A 22,066-nucleotide genomic window follows, 5' to 3' on the forward strand; every position below is an offset into this window, starting at 1 on the left:
TTACCATATTTATTTTAAGGACGCACTAAAATGTAATAAAGTAATGAACTAATTGCTTTATATTAATCGCGTGTGTGAGGTTGATCTGGTTCATTTTGCCGATCGGGTGTCACCAGCTCCTTCAGAGGAGTTTCACGTTGTTTTTATTTAACATGCTCATCAGTAAGTGGAATTTGATTGTTTTTAAAGAAGAGTTAGAGGTACTTCTGGCATAGAGCTGGAAAATTGCATTCCTCCTGAACTTCTGAGTAAATTCTGAATTTTCTTGATGTAATTAGTCAAATATGTGGAACATGCTGAAAACTGTTCTTGACGTGCAGGATATTGGCTGTTTGCTGTGTCACTAGGCACTGACATGGCCGTGGACGTGGCCAATGGCTCCGGTCGCTGGGCCAGCGTGTGCGTGACGCCTGTGTTCTTCGTGCGTTGGCACAGCCGCTTATCTGTTTATTATGGAAACTTCTAAACACGGGGTTCATCTTAGGCTTTCCGGCTTCAATGGTGGTATAGTCATTATTATTTTTCAGTTTATAACATTGAGATGTAGCTCTTTTTATAAATGTTTCATATTCTCCTAAGCACCTGCAGTAGTATTTGTATTGTGTTGCAGGTTTCTTATGGTAGAAAGGCTGCCTGCCTTTCAGAGTTCTAACAGCGTTACTTAAGACAAGTTGCTGTACCCATGTAGAATATAACTTAAAGATTAAGTGTCAACCAAATGATTATATATGACGAAGATTACGTGTAAATCCTTGACAGTGCTAGGGTGCTGGGAGCCCAGAAAGATTGGTATTTGAGGTAAATGAAACTTGAGTGAGCCCATGATTTTACAAATCTGTGTGTTGATATGTTGTCTTTTTGGGGGGGACAGGAAGGGGAGACAGAGTCTTGCTCTGTCACCCAGACTAGAGTGCAGTAGCAGGATCATATCTCACCGCAGCCTCCAACTCCTGGGCTCAAGTGATCCTCCTGCCTCAGCCTCCCTATTAGCTGGGACTACAGGTGCACCACCATGCCTGGCTAATTTTTTTTTTTTTTCCATTTTTTGTAGAGATGGGGTCTCAGTTGTTCTTCAGGCTGGTATTGAATTCCTGGGCCAGCTGGATGTGGTGGCTCATGCCTGTAGTCCTAGCACTCTGGGAGGCCAAGGCGGGAGGATCTCTCGAGCTCAGGAGTGCAAGACCCCGTCTCTAAAAATAGTAAAAAAAAAAAAAAAAAAAAAAAAAAAAAAAAACTGGGCTGAAGCGACACTCCCACCTCAGCCTCCCAAAGTGCCGGGATTACAGGTGTGAGCCACCGCGCCCGGCCCTAGGTTATACTTTCATTCCCTGAAACTAGTTGTCATTTGGAGGGAAAAGTATTTATTGAAACATAATTTCCTGTTAAAAATTAACCAACTTGGGTGACCTTTTACAATTAACTGATTTATTTTGCAAAATGGGGTTTGACTTGTGAGAAGTGTGAATGGGCACCTTCAGAGCGGTGCTGTCTTGTGTTTTCATTTCGTCATTTCTGTGAGCGTGTGTGGGAAAGGACAGTAGCTGTGTTTCCACATCACGGTTGTGGTCCAATCCACCGGCGCTGGCTGGAGAACAGACATGTCCAGGGTGGCGTTTCTCAGACTTTCACACCGTGCCTTTTCTTAGAGGGATTCAACGTGTTTTCTGGGCCTAAGGTGGAGGTACATTTTTAAGAGCACTTGAGGGCGTCCTGGCATCCCCAGCAGAGCCACATTGGATGTTCTCTTGTGACAGTCTCTGGTCGCGTCACTTAGCCCGTTTGAAGGCGCAAGCTGTGGGGATCATTGGGGATTTCAGAGGCAGAACCTGCTCTCATGAGAAGCGCAGGCTCCCTGAAGTGTCTCACTGCACACGTGACAGGGCCCTCTGCCTGCGTGTCGCCACCTCCGGGATGCGAGCTGGGAACGCCAGTTTCAGCCGTGGAGATCGGAGCCTCAGCTCGAGTCTGGAAGAGGGAGGGCGGTCTCCGTCGGCAGAGCTCTCTGCACACACCTCGTGTTCCCTCTCCTTTAGAGAGAGCAAGTTGAATTTTCTGAATTATTCCTCATGTAGCAAGCAGGGAGGTATTTTGCCAAAGCAGAGTATAATGGGAGTGGATAGCCGGGCAGAGAAACGTCGCACACAATTAGCAGCCTGGCCGCCATGCATTCAGGCCAGTGCGTGTAATTTGTGAATGATTCGCTTCAGGGTATAACATTTCTTTGCAATGAAAAACTTGGGTTGCCTCTGGTTTAAAAAAAAAAAAAAATCAACAGTATTAAAACCACGCCATAAAAATGAAGCCTAGGCTAATATTACTTGGAGGTCGGCAACTACCCAGCTTGGCCTTGGAGCCACTTCTCTGGGCCTTTTTTCCATCTGGTAAATGATATTCTCGAACTGGAAATGCGGAGATACTTCGGCTGGGGAATCTGTGACGTGGGCGCAGCCTGCCTTTCGGATGTGCACACGGCAGCCTTCGAGGGGGTCAGGGTCCTGCCCCGAGCACGGCCTGCCCAGGCTGGGGCTCCTGGGACGTGCCGGGGGCCACACACCGCGCTGGCAGCACAGGTGATGGCATTCGCAGGGCCGGCACTTGCCACCACAGGACAAGGTCGAGGAAAGGCACGCTGTCACTCTCCTGTCGTAGAGAGTGATACAAACACATTCTTCCTCCCGCCATCACAGAGCAAGTTACTGGTACGGCCTGAAATGATTATTAGCATGTGGGTCAAACTGACGAGTGGGGAGTCCTGTGCCGTTGGCGGCTGAGGGGTGGCCGCCCAGATGACCCGAGGTGGCGCTCACCTTTGTTACCCCAGGGGGCCCCCGAGACTGCACCGGTGTTGACACTTTGGTACGTGAATTTAAGGTGGTGGGGTTGTTTTAAGCAGTTATTTTTAGTCGAACCGATAAAGCTCTCTACTCTCCGTTTTTTCAAGAAAAGGAATTTACTTTTTGCCTTTTATTCCAGGTGGTAAGTTTTTGTTTTCATTACAGTTCAATCCTTGTTCTTTTAAAAATGGAAGTAGAACGTACCGCAGGAAAGCACACAAAACCCTTAGTGTGCAGCCGTGAACTTTCACAAAGTGCTTGTTTTAAATTGGTGGCTCCCAGTATTTGTCACCAAAGTCCCCCTGGAGTGTTTTGCCCCTATGCCGTGTCTGTGAATACTTTGTGCAGCTCCAGGAGACGTGGCACTGCCGGGCAAGCTGATGGGCCGAATCCCACTGTGGGTGTGGGTTTTGGCACCAGGTGTTTATCTTCCTTGGGGACAACATCCGCCATCGTTCTCAGTTACGTGTGAAGTGTGGCGTTTAAGGGCAGAGGACGACGAGCTAACACCAGAGCCTGAACAGCCAGGTCCTCTAGCTGGTGCAGAGGAGGGCGTCTTCCCTTGCTGCTCTGGTTCGCTTGGACCGTTGCTGCTGGCACCGGGCCGGGAGTCGGTAAAAGCTGGTTAAACTTCCTGCTGCATTGAGGCCAGCACTGAGCCCTCGCTCCTCCACCCCGATCAGAAGCATCCGTGAGGAAAGCTGTGTGTGCTGGAGTCCCGCACAACCTGGCCAGTGTGGGGTTAGTGGTCCGGGGAGGCGAGAGCCAGATGGCCTGCGCAGGACCATCGCCTCTGCAGGGCCGGGCGAGGGGCGCTGCTGGCCTGAGGTGAGGACCAGCACACGTGGGCTGTCTGTCTAACCGGAGTCTGTCTTGCTGTGACACGCCAGGGAGAGTCACAGACGAGGGGGAATGTGTTTTCAGGGAGGAGGAGCCGCAGAGTAGTCAGATAAAATCAGTCTCTTGTCACGTAAGAACCATGGATGCCATCTGTTCGGGGAAAGGGAAAGAAAGAAAATCACAGCTTGTGTGTAACTTCTTGGGATACCAACAGGGTTTTTAAAGAGCTTCAAGCGTTCGAGTAACTTGGATAGTGGAACGGGTTCTTCCGAACGGTCTGACTCGCTGAGTTCCCGGGCGTCAGACCTGCCTTTAGGGAGCAAGAAGGGCCTGGTAGGAGACGGCGTGTTCTGAGCACCCAGAGCTCTGTGTAAAGGCCTCACGTGGTGTGAGCACCTCTGGTCAAGGTGCCAGCCCTGGGTGGGCACCATGGCGAGGCCTGCTCGCTCATTCAGGAGGCCGTGTTGGGGGCTGGCCCTGCGGCAGGCACGGGAGTAGTGGGGGCTGCTCCCAGTGCTGGTCACACGGGCTGGGTGAGCAAGTGAAGATGGGGGGCAGGTGATCTGGGTGTGGACAGCTAAGTGCACAGGGTAGCACCCTGCAGTGGCACTTCCTATAGAAGACATGACATTTACTGCGACCGTGTAGACGTACTTGTGGGCATGGAAGGGTGGAGCATGTGGTATTAGCGTGCGAACTTTGACCTGATGCTCAGAGTCTGCTGATGGCAGGCGACTGGCCGTTAGGCTGGTGGTCATCTCCCTGTCTGCCTCGGCGTCTGACCTGCGGCCCTCCCTCGGAGGCCACGCCAGACAGACCCCTCCCGGCAGGGCACTTCAGAGACACCTGCTGGTGGCCGCTCTGGTGCCGTCTGTGCACTGGCCTGAGGGACACATCTGGAAAGCCAGCGCTGGAGGTGTCATGGTTTTTCAGATGAATCTGCTGCTTGGTCTGAGAATTTATAAGCACATAGGTTCCTCTCCTTTTCCCGAGAAGCTGCAGGCCTGACTTCTCTGCTTTCAAAGAAAAACTGGTGACGTGGCCAAATTATTAATGTTCTTATTATTAGAATTTAGAAATCTTTCCCTATCATGAGATCATGAAGATATTCTTGGAATTAACGTCTAAGCCTTTTTAGTTCTGGCCGTGCACCTGGAGCTGGCTTTTACGCCCGCGTGTGTTGTAGAGGTCCACGTCGTTTTGTTTTCTAAACGCATATCCAGTGGTCCCAGAGCCACTTCTTGGAGATACCAGCCTTCCCCCACTGTCTGGCAGTGCCGTCTGCTGTGGTTCTGTTTCTCTACTTAATTTCGGTCCGTGGTCTCTGTGCCCCACCCCCGCTAAAGGTGCCCGTGTCCTAATCTCAGATACCGAGTTACGTGGCCCAGGGGAATTAAGGTTGGAGATGGAGTCGGGGTGGCTAGTCAGATGACCTTGGGCTGGGAGAGCAGCCTAGATGATTCAGATGAGCCCAGCATCGTTGCAAGTGTCCCTGAAAGTGTGAGGCGGGAGGTGTGGCAGAGGAAAGGCGCAGGGAGAGGCAGCGTCCCGGGTGCTGCAGGCGGCAGGGGCCCTGAGCGGGGGGACGCAGGCGCCGTGTGGAGCGTGGAGAAGGCCGGGGGGCGATTCTTGCACGCGGTCTCCCGCAAGGTGGAGACCCGGCTGACAGCTTGCGTCTGCCCAGGGAGAGCTTGTCGGACTCTGATCTGCAGAACCGTTGAAATAGTCTGTGGGGGTTGAAGCTGAAGTCTGCGGCAGTTTGTCGCAGCGCAGTGGGAAACTCACCCAGGCCGCCTGTCGGTCTGTGCAACGCCACGACGCGGCCCTCATGCCACAGCTTGGCCATAAGACTGGGCAGCTGGCTCCCACTGATGGGTCTGGCACCGGTGATGGGTCTGTCTGTGCCTCAGTTTACCCATCTGTGGAAGAGGATTGCAAGGCAGCCTCACTGTGCACTGGTTACCGACTCTTCTGAGTCTGGCAAGACAGAACACCCCACACGCACAGTTACGTCAGGCGGAACTGTCGCTTACGAACAGGCAGCACGGGCTCGGCACACGCGGGTCCCCTGCGCTTGGGAAGGCTGCCCGGGAGAAGGCCCCACCTGCACCAGCCGCCCGGGTCTCATTCCCCCTGGGCCAAGGCGTTGCGGGACATCCTGTGTCTGGGGGCCTGGGACAGCCCTGTCCCAACAGTCCCTCCTTATCTCAGGGTGTTGCCGTCCAGCACATTCTACAGTTATTCTTGGGAACCACAAGCGAGAAATGGGAGAGAACTGAGAGAGTTGGTCCACCGCCACGCAGAGCTGTCCTGCAGCGAAGGTGGCCCGGTACCTGCTGCGCACGGTTCTTGGGGGTGTCGGATGGTCAGGGTCAGGAGGGGCGTGGCGCAGAGCTGGCTCGGAGTTGACGCCTGGGAGTGTTTAAAGGAAAAGGTCGTGGCGGGAGCAAGAGGATCTGGTGGGATCGGGCGCGATCTGAAGGGAGGCTGCAGCTCAGTAATGGGGGGAGGCCATCAGTTCCGCGAGCTGAGCGCGTGGCGTGGCGTGGCATGGCACTGTCCTCGTGGCCAGCTTCCGTGTGGTCCCAGCCTGTGTTTCCGTCACTCAAGGACACGTGGGACGGTCAGAGCAGCTGGTTCGGGCAGGCGTTTGTGGGGAGGTCCCAGGCCAGTGGACGGGCCGAGGGTGCTGAGGGGCCTGTGGAGCCAGGCGGCCCAGGGGGTCTCCCGCCTGATCTGTCCCGCGAGCATAGTGGCTGAAGCCTGGACCGCCAGAGCAGCCGAGAGGCAACGTGGCAGCCCAGTGAGCCCGGGACCACGGCACCCACCGCAGCTCCAGCCAGGGGCGGCAGATGACGCAGGTGCCCCCCACTCACCAACCACTAACTGGAGAGTTGAGCGGGGCGGCTGGGGACAGGCTCCAGGGCTACGCAGAGCCACGCTGTCCAGAGCCTCTGGGCCACGAGCAGCCACCTGGACTTTGGGACTTTGGAGTGGCCACACACCCGCTCGGAAGGCCACGTGGAGAACGTGACGAGGAATGGCTCTGTCCTGGACCTGCAAGGAGCGTGGAGCTGCCTGGGGCAGATGGCTCTTGTCCTTCCTCCCAGCTGCCTCCTGCCCTCCTGCCCCGCAGTGCTGTCCGATCTGCAGGCCACTTCAGACCGTGCGGCTGGGCCCTCGTGGGGAGGAGAACACGACACGGAGAGGACTTCGGGGGAGCACCCGCTGCAGCCCGAGAACAGAGCCTGAGCCAAGTGAGGGAGCCATTCACGGCCCGGGGAGGGGCCCAGCCTGAGCCAAAGGCAGGTCCTGCCCTGCTCCTGCCCGGGGAGCCAGGAGACACGCTTACGCGCACCTGTGTGGGACCAGCGCGCTACTCCCCAACTTGCCTTTTCCCACCAGCTGTGAGTCACGCATCCTTAGCGGGGAGGGGCTGTGGTTAAAGGCGGGTCCCATGGCTGGTGCCAGGTGCAGCCTCGTGACCCCCAGCAGCTGCCTGAGGTCCCTGCACTCAGTTTTCTTGTCTGGTCACAGTGTGGTGTCACCCTCACGGGCTCCCGGGCCAGAACTGGTGGGGAAACCACAAGACCCCGGTGCCGTCTGGCGGGTGAGATGTTCTGTAGGCGCCGGGCGTGCCGGGATCCCGTCCTCTCTGCAGCTCTGCTGGCAACCGAGAAGGTTTTCACATCGTGAGGTGTTTGCAGAGGAGGGTGACTGACACACCCTGACGGGCCGTGCGGCGCGTGTGCCCAGTCTGGCACACTGGCCTTAGGTGATCCTGTCTGTCTTGTCCAAGGCGCGCCGCGGCCCCTCCATCCATTTCGCCCTGGATGGCGTTGGGGTTCCCCTTCTTGGCTTGTCAAGTCACACCCCATTTGTGCTGCAGCGACCCTGTGGGACACCTTGATCTCTTCAGGGGGAGTCCGGGTGCATCCCTGGGCCCCGTGTGGGCACTAGTGGACGCAGCCCCTTCACACCCAGTGGATTAGAGCCACCCACGCCCCCACGTGGCTGAGAGCCTGTCACTCCCCAGCCCCGCCCACAGTGGGAGCCTTGGACAGGGCGTGGCTCTGACCACCGGAGCAGCTGAGCATCTTAATGCCCTCAGCGGTTCACCTGCTTCGAGCATGTCTGGGGCGAGTGCTGGAGAGCTGGCTCAGGGTCCCCTGGCAGAGCCCTGAGCCCCTCCAGGAACTTGGCATCTCTGGGCTACTCGGGGTCCATCACAGCCAGAGGCTCAGAACCACCCACAGTGAGGACAGGCGGGTAGAACAGCAGCCTCCCGGGGAAGGGCAATGCCTCGGGCCGGGGGAAGCTGGGCAGGCAGACCGAGCAGAAGGCAGCAAGCGGAGCCTGGAGGCAGGGCCTCCCTCCACCCTGGGGCAGGGCAGGGGGTGTGGAGGGTCCCAGGCCTCTGTCCAGGGCACACTCTGAGGAGGGTTTCGGGGTCACCCGCAGGGCAGTGCTGAGGCCCCTCACCCCATTCTGGGTGTGGGTCCCCGGATAGCCACTGTCCCAGGAGCGGTCCCCACGGAGAAGGAGGTCAAGAGCCTGGCTGAGCCCATCAGCCCAGAAGAGCCGTCCAGCCTTCTGGGCTGGACGGGGCTGGCCAGGAGGGTCCTTCTAGGGGGGTCACAGCGGACGCTCTGGTCGAGATGGACAGACGGACCATGTGGAAGCGTCTGCTTGGCGTCCGGGCTCCCCTGGGCAGACAGGATCTGGGTGTGGGCCTTAGGGCTCACAGGGGAGCCGTCCGCTTAGGAGCCCTCTCCGTGCAGGACCCCGTCGTGCCCGCGCAGAAGCTCGCCTTTCGTGCCAGGTCGGCGTGCCGGCCCCCGGCTGCCCCTCTCTGGGCCTGTGTGCCCCACGGGCGCCACTTTATTCTCCCGGCAACTTGGGCCGCTGAGCTCCCCTCCACTGGGGCCACCTGGGTGACATGGGGTCTGTGACCTCAGGGTCCAAGCGAGGCCCCGCTGGCTAGTCACCTTGCACCCGGGACCGGAGGCACCAGCAGCTGCAGGTGGCTTGGTCGGTTGGCAGATGGGCAGGTGTGTACCTGAGACTGTAGCCCTGAGCTGGTGTGAAGGGATGTTCCGAGCACCGCGCCCACTACTCTACCCCGTCACTTTAAAATTCCATGGTTCAGGTGGAGATGGGCGTGAACAGCCCTGAATGCCCGCCGAACAGCTGTGAGCTGGCTCCTAGGGCCAAACCACTCTCCGGCTCCCTGCAGCCCCCCACCAGCTTCCTCAGATCACGGCAGTTTTGCCGGCCTTGCAACCCCGGGCATGTGGGCAGGGGAGTGGGGCCAGACTGGTTTATTTGTGGCTTGGGAAGTTTCCCGTCTGAACTTGTTGCTTCTTAACAGGCCGTGTGTCCCCGGCTAGCCCGGGACAGCTGCCGGGCGTGAATACCCCGGCTCAGGAGGAGGTGGAGGGACGGTGGGTCTGGAGATAGCCCTAGCGAGTGGCCCTCGTGGGGCTGGCCTGTGCTTTGAGGACAGTCAGCTGTGGGCAGCCTGTGGTCACTGGGTCACCCTGGCCCACGCTGCCACGCCACGTCCCGTGCACATCCTGGCTTCTGGTCGGTCTGTGCTCTCGGAGGAAAACTCGACTGCCAGGTTGTCTGCGCCCACGGGAAGGGAGGCGGCCAGAGCTGCGATCCGATTGGTTTAGGGCTGTGGCCCTGCTGCAGGGCAGCGGGCACGGGACGTTCAGGAGAACACACAAGAGTTTGCCTGGTGGTGGTTCAGGGAGCGAGGCCAGGTGTGTATGCTCCCTTCTTTTTTTTTTAACCTATTTATTTTTTATCATGTAATTTATCATTTTCACTTTCAAGCAGCCAGGATGGGAAATGGGAAAATGATCCTTCAGACCAGAGTGGCCATGCAGGCTGCTCAGGGGCTCCGGCCCCCGCGTCCCCGGATGCCCAGGCTGGGACAGGGAGCGCTGGGCGTGGCGATTTCGGCTCCCAGCACCCTGCCTGACTTGCTGGGGTCGCGTGAGCAGTGAGGGGAAGCCTCCGAGAGAGCCGGGGCTGCTTGGGGGGCCTCCCTGGGGGTGGGGCGCCAGCTTTCCCGTGACGAGGAGCTGCAGGACACCCTCCCTGCCTGGGGCGCAGGGGCTGGAGCCAGGCTGATGGGGGCTGATGGGGGCTTGAGGCCCAGGCCAGAGGCGCTTCCCTCACAGCTGCGGGTCATTCGGGACCCTTGGGGCACCTGGACTACGGGGTTGCTGGTGAAGGGCTGGGATGGCCAGAGGTGCCGGCCGCAGACCTGGGAGTGTGGGGCCGGTGAGGCCAGTCCACGGTTTCCTGTCTGTGAGCGAAGGGGCAGCTCTGGGGGCCAGAGCAGGGCTCGGGAGGAGAGGGAACCTGAGCCCTGCAGGGGACCTGGCTGCTCAGGCCGGCAGAGACTGGGTCCTTAGAGCTGGGGGCCCATCAGTGGGTGGCGGGGGTCCCCCAGGATGGGAGGCGAGGGGCTGCTCCACACTGCCCTGGAGCGCACTGTGTAGCCCCCTCCTCCACATACGCAGCCCTCCCTCTGCCCGGTGCTCCGCGGGGCTTGCCCGGCAGACCTCGCAAGGGGCCCAGAAAGCCCAAGACAGGTGGGGGCCCCGGGGTGCGGACTCAGATCCGAGGAGGCCCCTCCCCAGGTGGCCCTCAGGGAGCCCTGATGCCAGCGGACCGCACGATTCTCTTCACGTCCTGTGCCCTGTCCCTGTGCCCGCCGCCTGCCTCCGCTGCGAGGCTGTGCTGGCCGCAGGCTCTCTGCGGGTGGGGCAGGTGCCTTCGCCCCCATGGGCTACTTCCTCCAGACCTGTCCTGCCAGCTGCCAGTTCTGCTCCCTGGGGCTGGCGTTGTGCGAGGCACGGGCCTTTCTGCAGCACGGTACGCAGGGCCCAGGGGCAGCCGCCTGCCAGGGTGAAGGTCATGGGTGGGGTTGGTCTGTCCCCAGGGGGCCTAGGGAGGACATTGAGCGCACGGTCCCGACGTCCATCAGCGTTTGCTATGAGCACCCCAGGCCTCTGGTGTTGTGGCAAAGCCGTAGCAGAGATTCGAGGGTCAGCTCTGCTTACAGAGAGCAGAGGGGGGCAAAGTGCAGGACGGGACACTCGAGCTGCGGCGATGCGGGGGCCGGGGTGCCGGGGGCAGCACCCGGGAAACTCTGGCATTCGGGTTGCGTGGGGGAGAACCAGGAAGGCCAGCACAGACTCTGGAGGACGGCTGGGGAGGATCAGCAGTGTCATTTGGGGTCCACCTGACTCAGGTGCATGTGGGCGGGGTCCAGGAAGCTGGCTGGGGGGCGCAGCTGTGCAGTGCCATCGTGGGCAGGTGGGGGGAGTCTAGAGGACGGGGGATAGTGGGGTTTGGGGGCCACTTTGTGGTGGCCACCTGGGCTTGCAGAGGTGTGTGTGCCAAAGGCCAGCACGGTTTCCCCCTGGCCCTCAGGGAGCAGAAGGCGGTTCTGTCCAGGTGGGCTCCGGGGAAGAGCCACGGGGTGGGGAGTTTAGGGGCTGCAAGAGAAGAATTGCAGTGGCCACTGGGGACAGGAGCCCCAAGGATGGGAGATGGCAGGGGAGGGGTGTGTGTGTGACCAGGGTGGAGCAGAGGAGGGGGGTCAGGGAGCCGCCCAAGGCAACATTCAGAGGTGTCAGGTCACCCAGGGCCACAGCAGGACGAAGGCCGGAGGTAGATGGAGCATGACAGAGACAGACTGAGTTCAGGTGTGGAGGTGGCCCTGGAGAGCGGGGACCCCAGGAAGGGCTGGGTGGCAGCTCCATCCCAGGACAGCGCAGAATCCAGGCGGTGGGGGCTGGGGCTTGGCGGTGCCCTGCGCAGGTCGAGCCGCCGTCAGCCAGCTTTGGCTGGGGGCTTTGGCTCCTTGCTCCTGTCCTCTGGCCAGGCTGGGATTCCAGGTGGTGAGCAGAGCACGTGTGTCAGGGGCCCAGTGCGATTCTGCCCCGGTGCCCCGTGGCCCCTCTGCAGCCTCCTTAGGGAATGCCAGGCAAGTGGGAGCAGCGAGGCGCTGGGGCAGGTGGCAGGGCTGGGGCAGCCACTCTCAGAGCTGCCCTCCATCCTCAGCCCTGCCGGCTTCCTCTGGCCATGGAGCCGACACGGCAGCAACGCCTCTGCAATCCTGAGAGGGACCTCTGGGACCACCCAGCCCTCACCTGCTCCCCCTCCTCCACCCGCGCAAGGTGGGACCTTTGGAGCCTGGGCTTGGACACTTCCGACTCAGCAGCTGTGGGTGGAGGCGGTGGCTTTCTGCAGCCTGGGTGCACTGCAGGGGCTGATCCCTGTGGCCAACACCCTGGACATCTGGCAGGAGGCATAGCTGCCAGGGGGCTAGGGGGACTGTGCCTCAGTTTCCCCACTGAATGAGCTGCATGCACTCTCAGGCAACCACATTATCTGTGCGGTACCTAGTTCCTTCAAGTGGGTGCCTGCCTGGAGGAGCTCTCGCCGGCCTCCAACTGCCCGCACTACCTGGCCATAGATGCCTTCTGCAGCCTGTGCACTTGGCCAGCTGGAGCTCCTATGCAGCAAGCTGCTGTTTGTTGAGCATGATGCCTTCCTGTCCCTGGGGGCCTTTTGGGACCTGCAGCCACAGGGAACTGGCTGGCTGAACTGCTTGCTATAAAGTCATGTGTCATCTGGGAATCGCTTTAAAACCCTCCAGCCTGGAGTCACACCCAGGCTTGAAGCGAGCAGGTGAGGTGGGGTATGATGCCAACCACTGCTGAGGCTGGGACTGGTGTGCTGGTCATGTGACTCTTGATAATTTTGAGACATTTTAAAATCTGTCAGTTCTCTGTCTTTTAGTTGGTATATTTAGACCATTTACATTTAACGTGATCATTGGTTTAGCTGGATTAATGTCTATCATCGTTGTAACTGCTTTCCATTCATCACCTATGCTCCTAGTTTCTGTCTCCTCTTTCTTTAGCATTTTATGTAATTCCATATCTTTTCTTTTGCTAGCATATTAATCATACTTCTTTAAATGTTATCTCTTAGTGGTTGCGCTAGAGCTTGCAGTGTGTATTTCCAGCCAACCCAACCCATTTGTAAATGACCTGTGCCACTGCACGGTGGTGCGGGCCTTGTAACCAACCGAGTGCGCGAGATCCCGCCCCCCGCCCTTGCCAACAGTTACTCACTTCATTCACCCATAGTTACACTCGCCCCATACATTGCTGGTAGTATTTTGAGCAAAGTTTTCTGTTAAATCAATTAGGAATAAAGAAAACAGAAGCTTTCTTACTAATTTTGTATGTTTCAAAAAAAAATCTACAACAAAACATTTAAAAAAATTCTTTTAGTTCATTCTAGGCAGTGATACCTTTTGGAATCCAGTTCTTCGGCCTACCCAGCCCTTCCCCGGCAGCAAGCCTGCAGCCTCTCAGGGGGACTCCACTTACACGTGGAAGGGGGCGCAAAGGCCAAGATACCCACGGGCACCTCAGTGTTAGAGTGGCTGCCAGGCCCTGCCCGCCGCAGGGAGATGTCAGGGGAGGGGACGCTTGTTGGTGGGACCTCAGGAGCCCGTGACAAAATCTCACCTGGCGGGGTGGGCCCCGGCTACCCTGGCCCGGTGTCAGCCATGCTTCACACTGTCAAGGCCCCAGGACTCCCCTGCCCTGCGAACCCACGCGCCCTTTCCTGGCCACCCACACTGGCTCTGCTCCTCTCCAAGGGCTCACGGGCTCTTTCTCAGCAGAAGGGCCCTGGGCAGTGGGAGTGGGCTGAGGAGCCGGGTGTGTGGCCGGGGCACAGGAACGGGGCGGTCAGGCCCCCAGCAGGCCCCCACCCTCCGGAGCCAGCCCCTCGAGTAGCTCCCTGGCATAGGGGAAGGGCTGCACCTGGGCCCTCTGTCCTTCCCCATCACCCCAGCTTCTTGCGGTGCCCTAAAAGGAACACAGTGAGGTACACACACCCCTGCCCAGGCAGCCCTGGCCCCCGGTGTACGGTCCCCAGCAGCTGTTGGCCTCAGATGAAGCGTGTACAAGAGCATGCACCAGGGGCAGAGCCTGGGGTCCCTGTGCCACTTGGGGGCACACTTGGGCTGCGGGGGAAGCCCTCCTGGACACCAGCCGCCCCTCCCCCGCCCCCGCACACTCCTAGTTGCCAGGACCCAGTCACCCAATAGCACAAAGGATTTGGTTCCTGCTTTTTGGAAAGGGGGTGCCAGTGAGGTCAGGGTGGGGTCACTGCCGGTGTGCCTAACCCTTAGAACCAGGCGCTGGAGCAGGTGGGCCCTGGGTCCCCTTTGGACCTCCTTCAAGGCCCAGAGCCTTAAAGCCACAAGCAGGAGGACCAACCCGTGTGCCTACAGAACACATCCATTTAATAGAAGGTTCCAGCATTGACCGTACAGACCAGGAACAAACCAGCGCAGAGGAACTGAGGCAGCAGCTCCCAGCCGTCCGCAACAGCTGCTGCCCAGAGTCCCTGGCTGGGGGGAGCCTCTTGGGATGGTGGCAGGCCGCCCCGAGGCTGAATTGTGCTTCACAGAGGGGTGTTCAGAAAGGAGCCTCTGCTCTAAGTGAGGGTGAGAGGTCCGTGGAAACGCACCGGCGTCTGCCCCGACGTCCCCACAGGGCGCGGCTGGAGCAGCTCAGGGTAGAGCAAACACCTCTTTTCTGCCCGGTCACCAGCTGCAAGGCCCCTCTTGGGCTCGGCAGGGGCCTCCTGGCCAAGCTTCAAAGGCCACCATCCACTTCTAACTTCCTTCCAGAAGGGCTCGCTCAGCCCCTCCAGCGCCTGCCGCCGGACGATGACAACAGCAGCCCCGCCCCGCGGGCTCTGGGCCCTGAGCACAAGCACAGGCCGGCTCTGGTCTGGTCTGGAGCCCCCTTGGGGCTCCCTGGTCCAGGCGTGAGCTCTTCCCCGCCCCCACCCTCCCCACACCCCAGGACAGCTGGGCCCGGCCATGCAGGGTGTCCCATCTCCACACCGTCACCACTCTTGGCCAGGCCCCGTCACGAGTTGCGGTACGTCTGTGTAGAGGCATGGATTGCACAGGTTTGTAAAAATAGGTTAAAAAATGCTTCCCGCCAGTTTCCAGCAGTGCCCAGGGGTGGTCTCGCCCTCACCCCGTGCAAGGATCTGCTTTCCGGGGTGGAGTCTCAGAGCCTCGGGGAATGGGGTTTGGCTTCCCGGGCCAAGCCAGCATGACCGTGTCTGCGCACGCTCCTCCCGCGTGCGTCCTGTGGCCTCCGGGGCCGGCCATGAGTCCACCCGCCCAGTGGGTGAGCCCTGTGCAGGGCTGGCTCAGAGCTGCGTCTCGTCGCGAGTCTCGGGGTTGCAGGACAACAGCTTGTTGCTGCAGCTGCTCTTTCGGCTCTGGGGGCTGCTGACCACGTGGGCCAGGGGGTCCGAGCGGATGAGATACCTATGGGCGGGCAGAGGGGGACCCTGTGGACGTGGCCGGGCAGCCCCCTCCCCACCCAGACCGCTGAGTGGCACCGCTGTGCAGCTGTTAGGGCCCGATGCCCCGTCTCCCCGGCACCCCGCGTGGTGCTCGGTGGGGCCCCCCACGGTGGAGGGCAGGTGCCTACTCACACGATGTCGTTGGGCTCCAGCCTGGTGTCGGGCGGGGGGTTGATGAGGACGTAGGACAGGGTGTTCTGGTGATCGCTCATCTCGTCTGCAGAGGACACAGTGGCGCGTCAGCGCTGCAGCGCCGGGAGGAGCCGGGGGCTCCGGGACAAGCAGAGTCTTCTGCTTTCAGGCCTTCTGCTCGAGCCCCTCTCCCTGGCCAGCCCGGCCGGGGCCGGTCCTCCCTGGCAGATGCCTGTCCCCGACCCTCCCTGCGCTGGGCACAGGGCAGCCAGGGCTCTGACCACAGCCCGGCAGCCTGTCCTGGGTGGCACCTCAGCCACGTGGTGGCCCAGGGCAGAGGCAGAGGCCTGCACACATCTGCCAAGCACATGACCTCCTACACACCCGCACACACACCTGCACCTTCGCATGCACCTACACACACCTGTACGTACATGGACATGCCTGCACACAACTGTGTACACCACACATTCGTGTACGCTGCATGTACCTTCACACCCGCTAGCACCTGCGCACACCAACGACATACAGATCTACACGGCGGAACGCGCCCACACACGCCTGAACCGCGTGCACACGTGCCTGACCCCAACCCTCCAGAGCCTGCTCACGATGTCCCTCAGCAGTGCCCAGCAGGTGCCGCCGTCCCTGGGGGGCCGGTCAGGCCACCCCCTTCCCTGAGCTCAACGCTTTGTTCTGGACTCAAGTCCCGAGTGGCCATCAGCCCAGAGCACCCACCGAGCCCGTCCCGCTGCGGGCAGAGCCCCTGCCCAGCCCTCTCGGGGACAGCTCAGTGTCTGCTCTGGGTGGGTACAGGGATGTGTCCCACCGGCTGAGAACGGCTCCAGAGAAACACCCCGTCACTTCACAGACATCTCCGCCCAGCCGGCAGGGCAGCCAGGCCAAACACGAGACAGTTGGCCCCATCCTGGCAGGGAAGCAAGGGGCTTGTGGCCTTGGTTTACCCCTCTGATGACAGCTGAAGGCCCCTCCTGGACTCGTGTTCCAGAGGCTGGAACCTGGGTGGCTCCTGCCCCGGCCCCTGCCAGTTCCTTTTCTCTGCCCCGGCCGCGGCCACTGCGCAAGGCACCCGCGAGGCTGCCGCCAGCCAGGGCGGTGGGCACAGGCTGGACCCGGGGCCCACGTGGCAGCCTTGGCTCAGAGGCAGCTCTGCGCAGACACTCGAGTGCCTTGGGTGGGCCTCGCCAGTGTCCGAGTCCACGTCGGCGAGTGGGGAGAGGGCCTGACCGCTGCCCCTCACGGCCTGAGCGGAGTCGTTCTGCCTGGTGAGCTCCCAAACCCATGGCGGGGTCTCCCCGGGCCCTCTGGGTGCCCACGCTGGAGGCTGTGCAGGGCTCACTCTGGGCCCACGTGCCTGGCGGGCATCTCCAGGAGCAGCACGGCAGGTGGGCGGAGGGAGCACGCAGCAGCAGGTGATACTGGTGGCTCTCGCAGGCTCTTGGGGACCCTGCACCCCAGACCACAGCAGGACACTGAAAACAGGGGGCCACCACTTTGTTGTGCCCCAGCAGGCACGGACCGGCGCCCGCTATGCCCTGGGCAGGAGAGCTGCTGCGTGTCCCCAGGCCTGGGCCAAGCCAGGCCTGGCTTTGTGCTTCTTAGGGGACCCCAGGCCCAGCTGTAGCTCCAGGGGCCAGGTTGTGGGCAGCCACGTGGCACCAACCCCACCTGCCCCAGGGCGGGCAGAGAAGGCCGGGCTGTCCCGGGCTAGTTTCGCGTGTCCACAGTGCCCAGCGAGGGCAAGCGGCAGGTGCGCCCAGGGTCTGGGCTGGGGTGTGGACTGGCCTCGGCTCTGCTCATGAGGGACAAGGCCAGCGCCCCTCTGCCCAGACCCTCCACCCGGCGCTCCAGCCCTCCGTGGTAGCTCCGCCCCACCCCCTACAGCCTGCCCCAGATGCCAAATCCTTGGTGTCCACACTCACTCTGGCCCAAACCCCCCTACTGGAGCCTCAGCTTCCCACTCTGAATTAGGGGTGACGAGACCCTCCCTCTGAGGGTGGCTGTGAAGAGCGTGAGGTGTTTGTGCTCCAGGGGGGGCGGCGGGGGCGTCCCCCCATCTGCACACAGGGCCCACTACAAGGCCCTGGTGATGCCCTGGGGCCGCCTTGCAGGCCCCTCGAGCTGGGTCACCCTTTCCCCAACTCCCATGGTTCCGCACCTTGGCCCAGGCACCGCCCAACATCTGCGCATGGGGGTGCTGCAACAGGGCCCCCCGAGCCTCAGTGCTCGAACCCTGACGACACACAGTGCTCAGCAGACGCCCACCAGGTAGGTCCGGTGACCACCCTGCCTGGGAGACGCGGGAGCAGGAGTGGGCGGTGGGGGGTGCAGGCAGTGCAGGCGCCAGTTCATGGAAGCTGCCGGCAGAGGGCGGGTCTTCCGTGAGTGCCATGGCGGGACACAGGGAAAGCACAGACCGCAGGAAGTGCCAGCACTTTGCCTCCGTGGCCGACCCAAGCCTGGGTCTGCCCTGATGGCTCACGCGCATCCTGGTCAGCAGAGCCCACTGGGCTCCCGGAGGCTGCCGGAAGCCCCCAGGAAGGGAAGGGGAGCCCCTGCCCGGACTCTGCTGCGAGCACTGACCGGGGTCTGGGGTGGGGTGGGGAGCGGGGGCATCTTGGAGGGAACGGGGCACAGCAGCACCCAAGCACCCAGATGAGACGGGCGTGGCCGGCCTCGTCTCACTGGACAGGAAGAGCCCCTCTCGCACCCCTGGGGTGGACGTCGGCCATCCGCCCGCCGTCCACGGCGCGGGGACCTGGGGACCCTGTGGACTGGCTTCTGATGCTTCCCGAGAGCTGGGTGGGCTCAAAGTCCTCGAACACCCACAGGCCAGTCAGGGCAAGGAGGCGGCAGGACTTATCTTCTGCACCAGCAAAGCGGGATAAAGGGACTTGGGCACGAGCCCCAGAGCTGGGCAGCCACGGCCCAGGCACAAACCGCAGCCGCGGGGCAGGCGTGCAGGCTCAGCCCGGGACCCTCTCTTTCTCTGCTGTCCACCTGCCTGGCCGGACGGGGCAGGCGCAAGGCTGACCCCCGGCGAGGGGTCGGCACGCCCCGTCGCGCGGCAGTCGGCGTCTGCCGGAGCAGAATTACCTTGCAAATATCCCAGGTTTACCCGATTCATGACATCACTGGCTGTTAAGTTTGCTACGTCCTCTACGGCACACACAGGAAGAGGCACAGACAGAGACAGAGAGAGAGACAGGTCAGCAGGCGGGCGGGGCTGCGCGTGGGGCAGCCACACCGCGTGGCAGCGACAGGAAGTGGCTCCTCCTTTGCCAAGCTCTGGTGGGCGGGCGGGGCAGGCGCCAGCTCAGCACTCGCCGTGGGGGCGGGGGCATGGGACACTCAGCCTCGGCAGTCAGTCCCCTCCCCTGGGATGGGGTGACGGCACCTCCCTGGCAGGGACGCTGGGAGGGGACAGGTATGCTGGGTATCCTCCACACATCCACGGGGCTGGGACAGGCTCCTGGGCCATCCTGTTCACCCTCGGAGGCCCCGAGTCACCTGGGCCACCCCTCATGAAGTCGCTGCCAGTGCTGGCCAGCCCGGCATGCCCAGGTGTGTGCGGCCAGCAGACGGCCCCACCCCGGCGGCCCCCAGCAGCTCCTAGGCGAGCCCTGAGCTCCTGACTCCCCTTGGAGGGGGCTCGGCAGCAGGAAGCAGGGTGGGGGGCAGGCACCGCGGCGGGACAGAGGCAGGTGTGCTGGCCACGTCCCTGAGGTGGAACCGGCAGGGCTTGGAGTCTGACCCGGCCTGGCCTGGACATGGCTTGGCAGTGGCACAGGCCAGTGTTGGGCCCCCTCTGGCCTTGTCAACGGAAGCGGCGTCCCCAGAGTTAGGGAGGGAAGGAGCTTCCCTCCTCTGTGCTGGCCGAGGCACTTGTGGTCGGAGTTGCAAGCAAGTCACCCCAAAGCACGGTGCAGAGAGGAGGGGCTGCGTGAAGCCCCATCTGCTGATCAAGATGGAGACCTGGGGTGACTCTGGAGCAGAGAAATGGGGTGGCCACACCACGGGTGGGCGGGGTGTCCAGGCATGGGCGGTTCCCCCAGCTGTGCCCCCGACACGGCCCCACGCCCTGGCTGCGGGCGGGGCTCTGGGTGTCCTTCCAGGCGGCACAGCCGGAGCCGGCTGGTCACGGGCCAAGGCCTTGGCTTTCGGGGAGCCCAGCTGGGCCCTCCCCACCCTCAGCCACCACCTCTGGGCCCCAGTTTCTTATTTACAGATGGGGAAACCGAGGCCCCAGAGTGGTGGGAATGAGCCCTTCCTCAGGGCTGGCAGTGTTGGGAGGTCCTGCGCCCTCCCCACACCAGGGTGGGTCCGGCCACCCCGCCTTCCACGCAGAGGGGCTGTGACAGGCCACGGTGCTGCCTGCCGCGGGTGGGCAGAGTGGGGCCAGGAGGCCGGCAGAGCCCCTGAGGCCACGGTCAACGGCTCCCGGCCACGGCCAACCCCATCGCAACCTGGCCGACCCGCCCCGCAGCCGGCGCCCTTACCGTAGCCGGTGGTGGGCAGCCCCAGGTGTTTCATGCGGTTCTTGACCAGCTCGGAGAGCTCCTGGCGCTCGGAGCGCCGGCAGAGGCTGAGCCGATGGTGGCCGATCCAGTCCGTGGCCGCCGCCTTCCCGGCGTGCTTGGGGCCTCTGCGGCTCAGCCTCCGGGCCCACTGCAGGCTCTTGCGCCGAAGCAGCGGGTGCTCCGCAGGGTCGTCACCGCCCACGTGGCGGCTGTGGGTGCTGCCTCTGCCGCCGCCGGCCCGCGCGCCCCAGGGCCCCCGCACGTCCCGCGTGTCCTCAAAGTCCTCCACGTTCACTGAGATCTGCGACTGGGCCGGGCAGGGAGGGTGTGGGCCGGGGGCGCGGGGGCCGCGTGGGGCGCTTGCGGCATCAGGGAAGAGGAGGACGGACGCAGGCCCAGGCGCCTGAGCCTTCCTCCTCCGGGGAGGGGGCCGGGTCCAGGTCTCCTCCTGAGCCCCCACCGCCAGCCCCCGCCCGGCCACGTGTCCAGGGACGGAGTCCCAGCCCTGCCCCCAAGTCGCCAGGTGTCTGGGGCAGCTCCTCACCCGCTCTGGGCCCTCATTTCTGTGGGTCTGGCTGGGGCCCTGTCGGGACCCTGGCACAGCCTGGCTTTGCCCTGGGAGGGTCACCTCTCTCTGTGCCTCAGTTTCCCCATCTGTGGTCCCTCTCTGGAACACATCCTTGGGGTGCCGGCGAGAGCAGGGGGCAGTGGTGGACTGTGAGTGCCAGGGCCTGTGGCAGGGGCGGGGGGCGAAGCGGGTCCCCACCTGGGCAGCACCTTCAGAAAGGCCTGGGAGGCTGGGGCGGGTGGTCAGGCCAGGCCAGCTGTGGGTGCTCACCGTGGCGGGGGCGGCACAGGCGGCCGGGGGAGCCAGAGAGGGGCAGCTGGGCCAGGGAGGGGTGCACCTGGTGTCCAAACCCATACGTGACTTCCCCCCAGCCTCAGTTTCCCCACCTGTACATGAGGGGTGACCAAGAGCCCCTCGGAGCTGCGCCGTGGCCAACACATCCTCAAGACCAGCTCCCTCCCACAGGAAGCCGGGACGCTCGGTGCTGAGTGGGGTGCTCACCTGCGCTCTGAGGTCGTGGGTCTGCAAAGGGAGCCGGGGTGGTCAGGGACCTGGGAGCACCCCCCCCAGCGCGGCCTCGGCCCCTCCGCGGCTGCACAGAGCGTGCCCGGGGCCCCAACACTGAAGAGGGGCTGGGGAGGAGCGGGGGCGTGGCGCGCACCTCCGAGGAGGAGAAGACATGGCACTCGGTCCTGTAGATGCCGATGGGGATCTCGGCGCTGGAGGAGCAGAGCTTCTGGAAGAGCCGGCCGTAGGTGCGGATCCACAGGTCCTCCTCGCTGATCTTCATCTGCAGCGAGTGCGGCCCTGAGCTCGACGGGGCACCCGGGGGTCGGGGAGCCCACCGTGCTGCCCGGGCGGCCCGTCACTTACGGCACAGAGGTGGCCGGAGCCGGGGGTGGTGTCGAGGCCCAGCAGCAGCCGGGTGATGCTGATCATGTAGTCCTTGACGAAGGACTGCGGGGAGCCGCGGTGAGGCTGGCGGGCGCACCTCTCCCTGCGTGCCCCTCAGCCCCGTGCACAGGAGCCACCCGCCTGCCGGTCCCGGCACACAGGACGGCCAGCAGACAGAAGCGGGGAGCCTCTTCGGGATTTGGGAATTCACCGGCCGGCACTGCTCGGGGCCAGGGCTCAGAAGCCCAGGGGCTGCGGGGTGGAGCCCCATGCAGTGTAGGGAGACGGGCGAGAGGGCCTCTGTCCCGGGGCTCCCCAGACTGCGGGGAGGTCGTGCGGAGGGCGGCACTCTGGGAACTGGGACGAGCCCTGGCAGGGGCGAGAGGAGGACGGGGGCTCCTGCCCGGGCAGCTGACCTGATAGAGCAGCGTGTCCAACATGCTGATGCTGAACACGCGGCCGGCGGCGAACGGCAGGCGGAACATGAAGGCCAGGTTGGAGCCGTTCTCACGCTCCCTCTGTGGAGAGGAGGGTCCTCAGGCTGGTGGCGCCCGCGCCCCGCACTGGCGTGGGGCCGCCATGGGGGGGGGTGTGTGCCCATGCACACGTATAGATACCTGCGCACACGTGCACACAAGTCTGTGCCCGCGTGTGCGCCCGCGTGCAGGCACCAGCAGGCACTGACCACCCAGCCTGTCTCTCCAGATGTCCCAGGGCCACTGGGAGTGACGATTTGGGCTCCAGTGAGAAGAAGGGGAGCCAGGGAGCACCCCGAGTGCTGTGCTTGTTCAAGGTCCTGCTCTTGCCATCCTGAAATTCCT

The 22,066-nt window shown here is 62.3% G+C and overlaps 1 protein-coding gene across 2 annotated transcripts in view; it reads right to left on the bottom strand.

The window, feature by feature from the left end:
• Positions 1-14,951: 14,951 nt before the first annotated feature.
• The window catches only part of KCNT1 (potassium channel, sodium activated subfamily T, member 1), a 59,319-nt gene continuing 52,204 nt past the window's right edge, over positions 14,952-22,066 (bottom strand). Inside the window, exons 24-31 of one of the 2 annotated variants that reach the window (XM_012654745.1) lie at positions 21,662-21,763; positions 21,225-21,308; positions 21,013-21,141; positions 20,853-20,873; positions 19,763-20,090; positions 18,360-18,422; positions 15,243-15,327; positions 14,952-15,072 (exon numbers count right to left, since the gene is read on the bottom strand). In XM_012654745.1, coding sequence (XP_012510199.1) covers positions 14,952-15,072; positions 15,243-15,327; positions 18,360-18,422; positions 19,763-20,090; positions 20,853-20,873; positions 21,013-21,141; positions 21,225-21,308; positions 21,662-21,763 — 933 coding nt within the window. The remainder of the gene's footprint in view (positions 15,073-15,242; positions 15,328-18,359; positions 18,423-19,762; positions 20,091-20,852; positions 20,874-21,012; positions 21,142-21,224; positions 21,309-21,661; positions 21,764-22,066) is intronic. The other variant, XM_012654744.1, reaches the window with a different exon arrangement.

This window comes from Propithecus coquereli, unplaced genomic scaffold (genome assembly GCF_000956105.1).
Source record: "Propithecus coquereli isolate 6110/MARCELLA unplaced genomic scaffold, Pcoq_1.0 Scaffold449, whole genome shotgun sequence".
Taxonomy (NCBI): domain Eukaryota; kingdom Metazoa; phylum Chordata; class Mammalia; order Primates; family Indriidae; genus Propithecus; species Propithecus coquereli.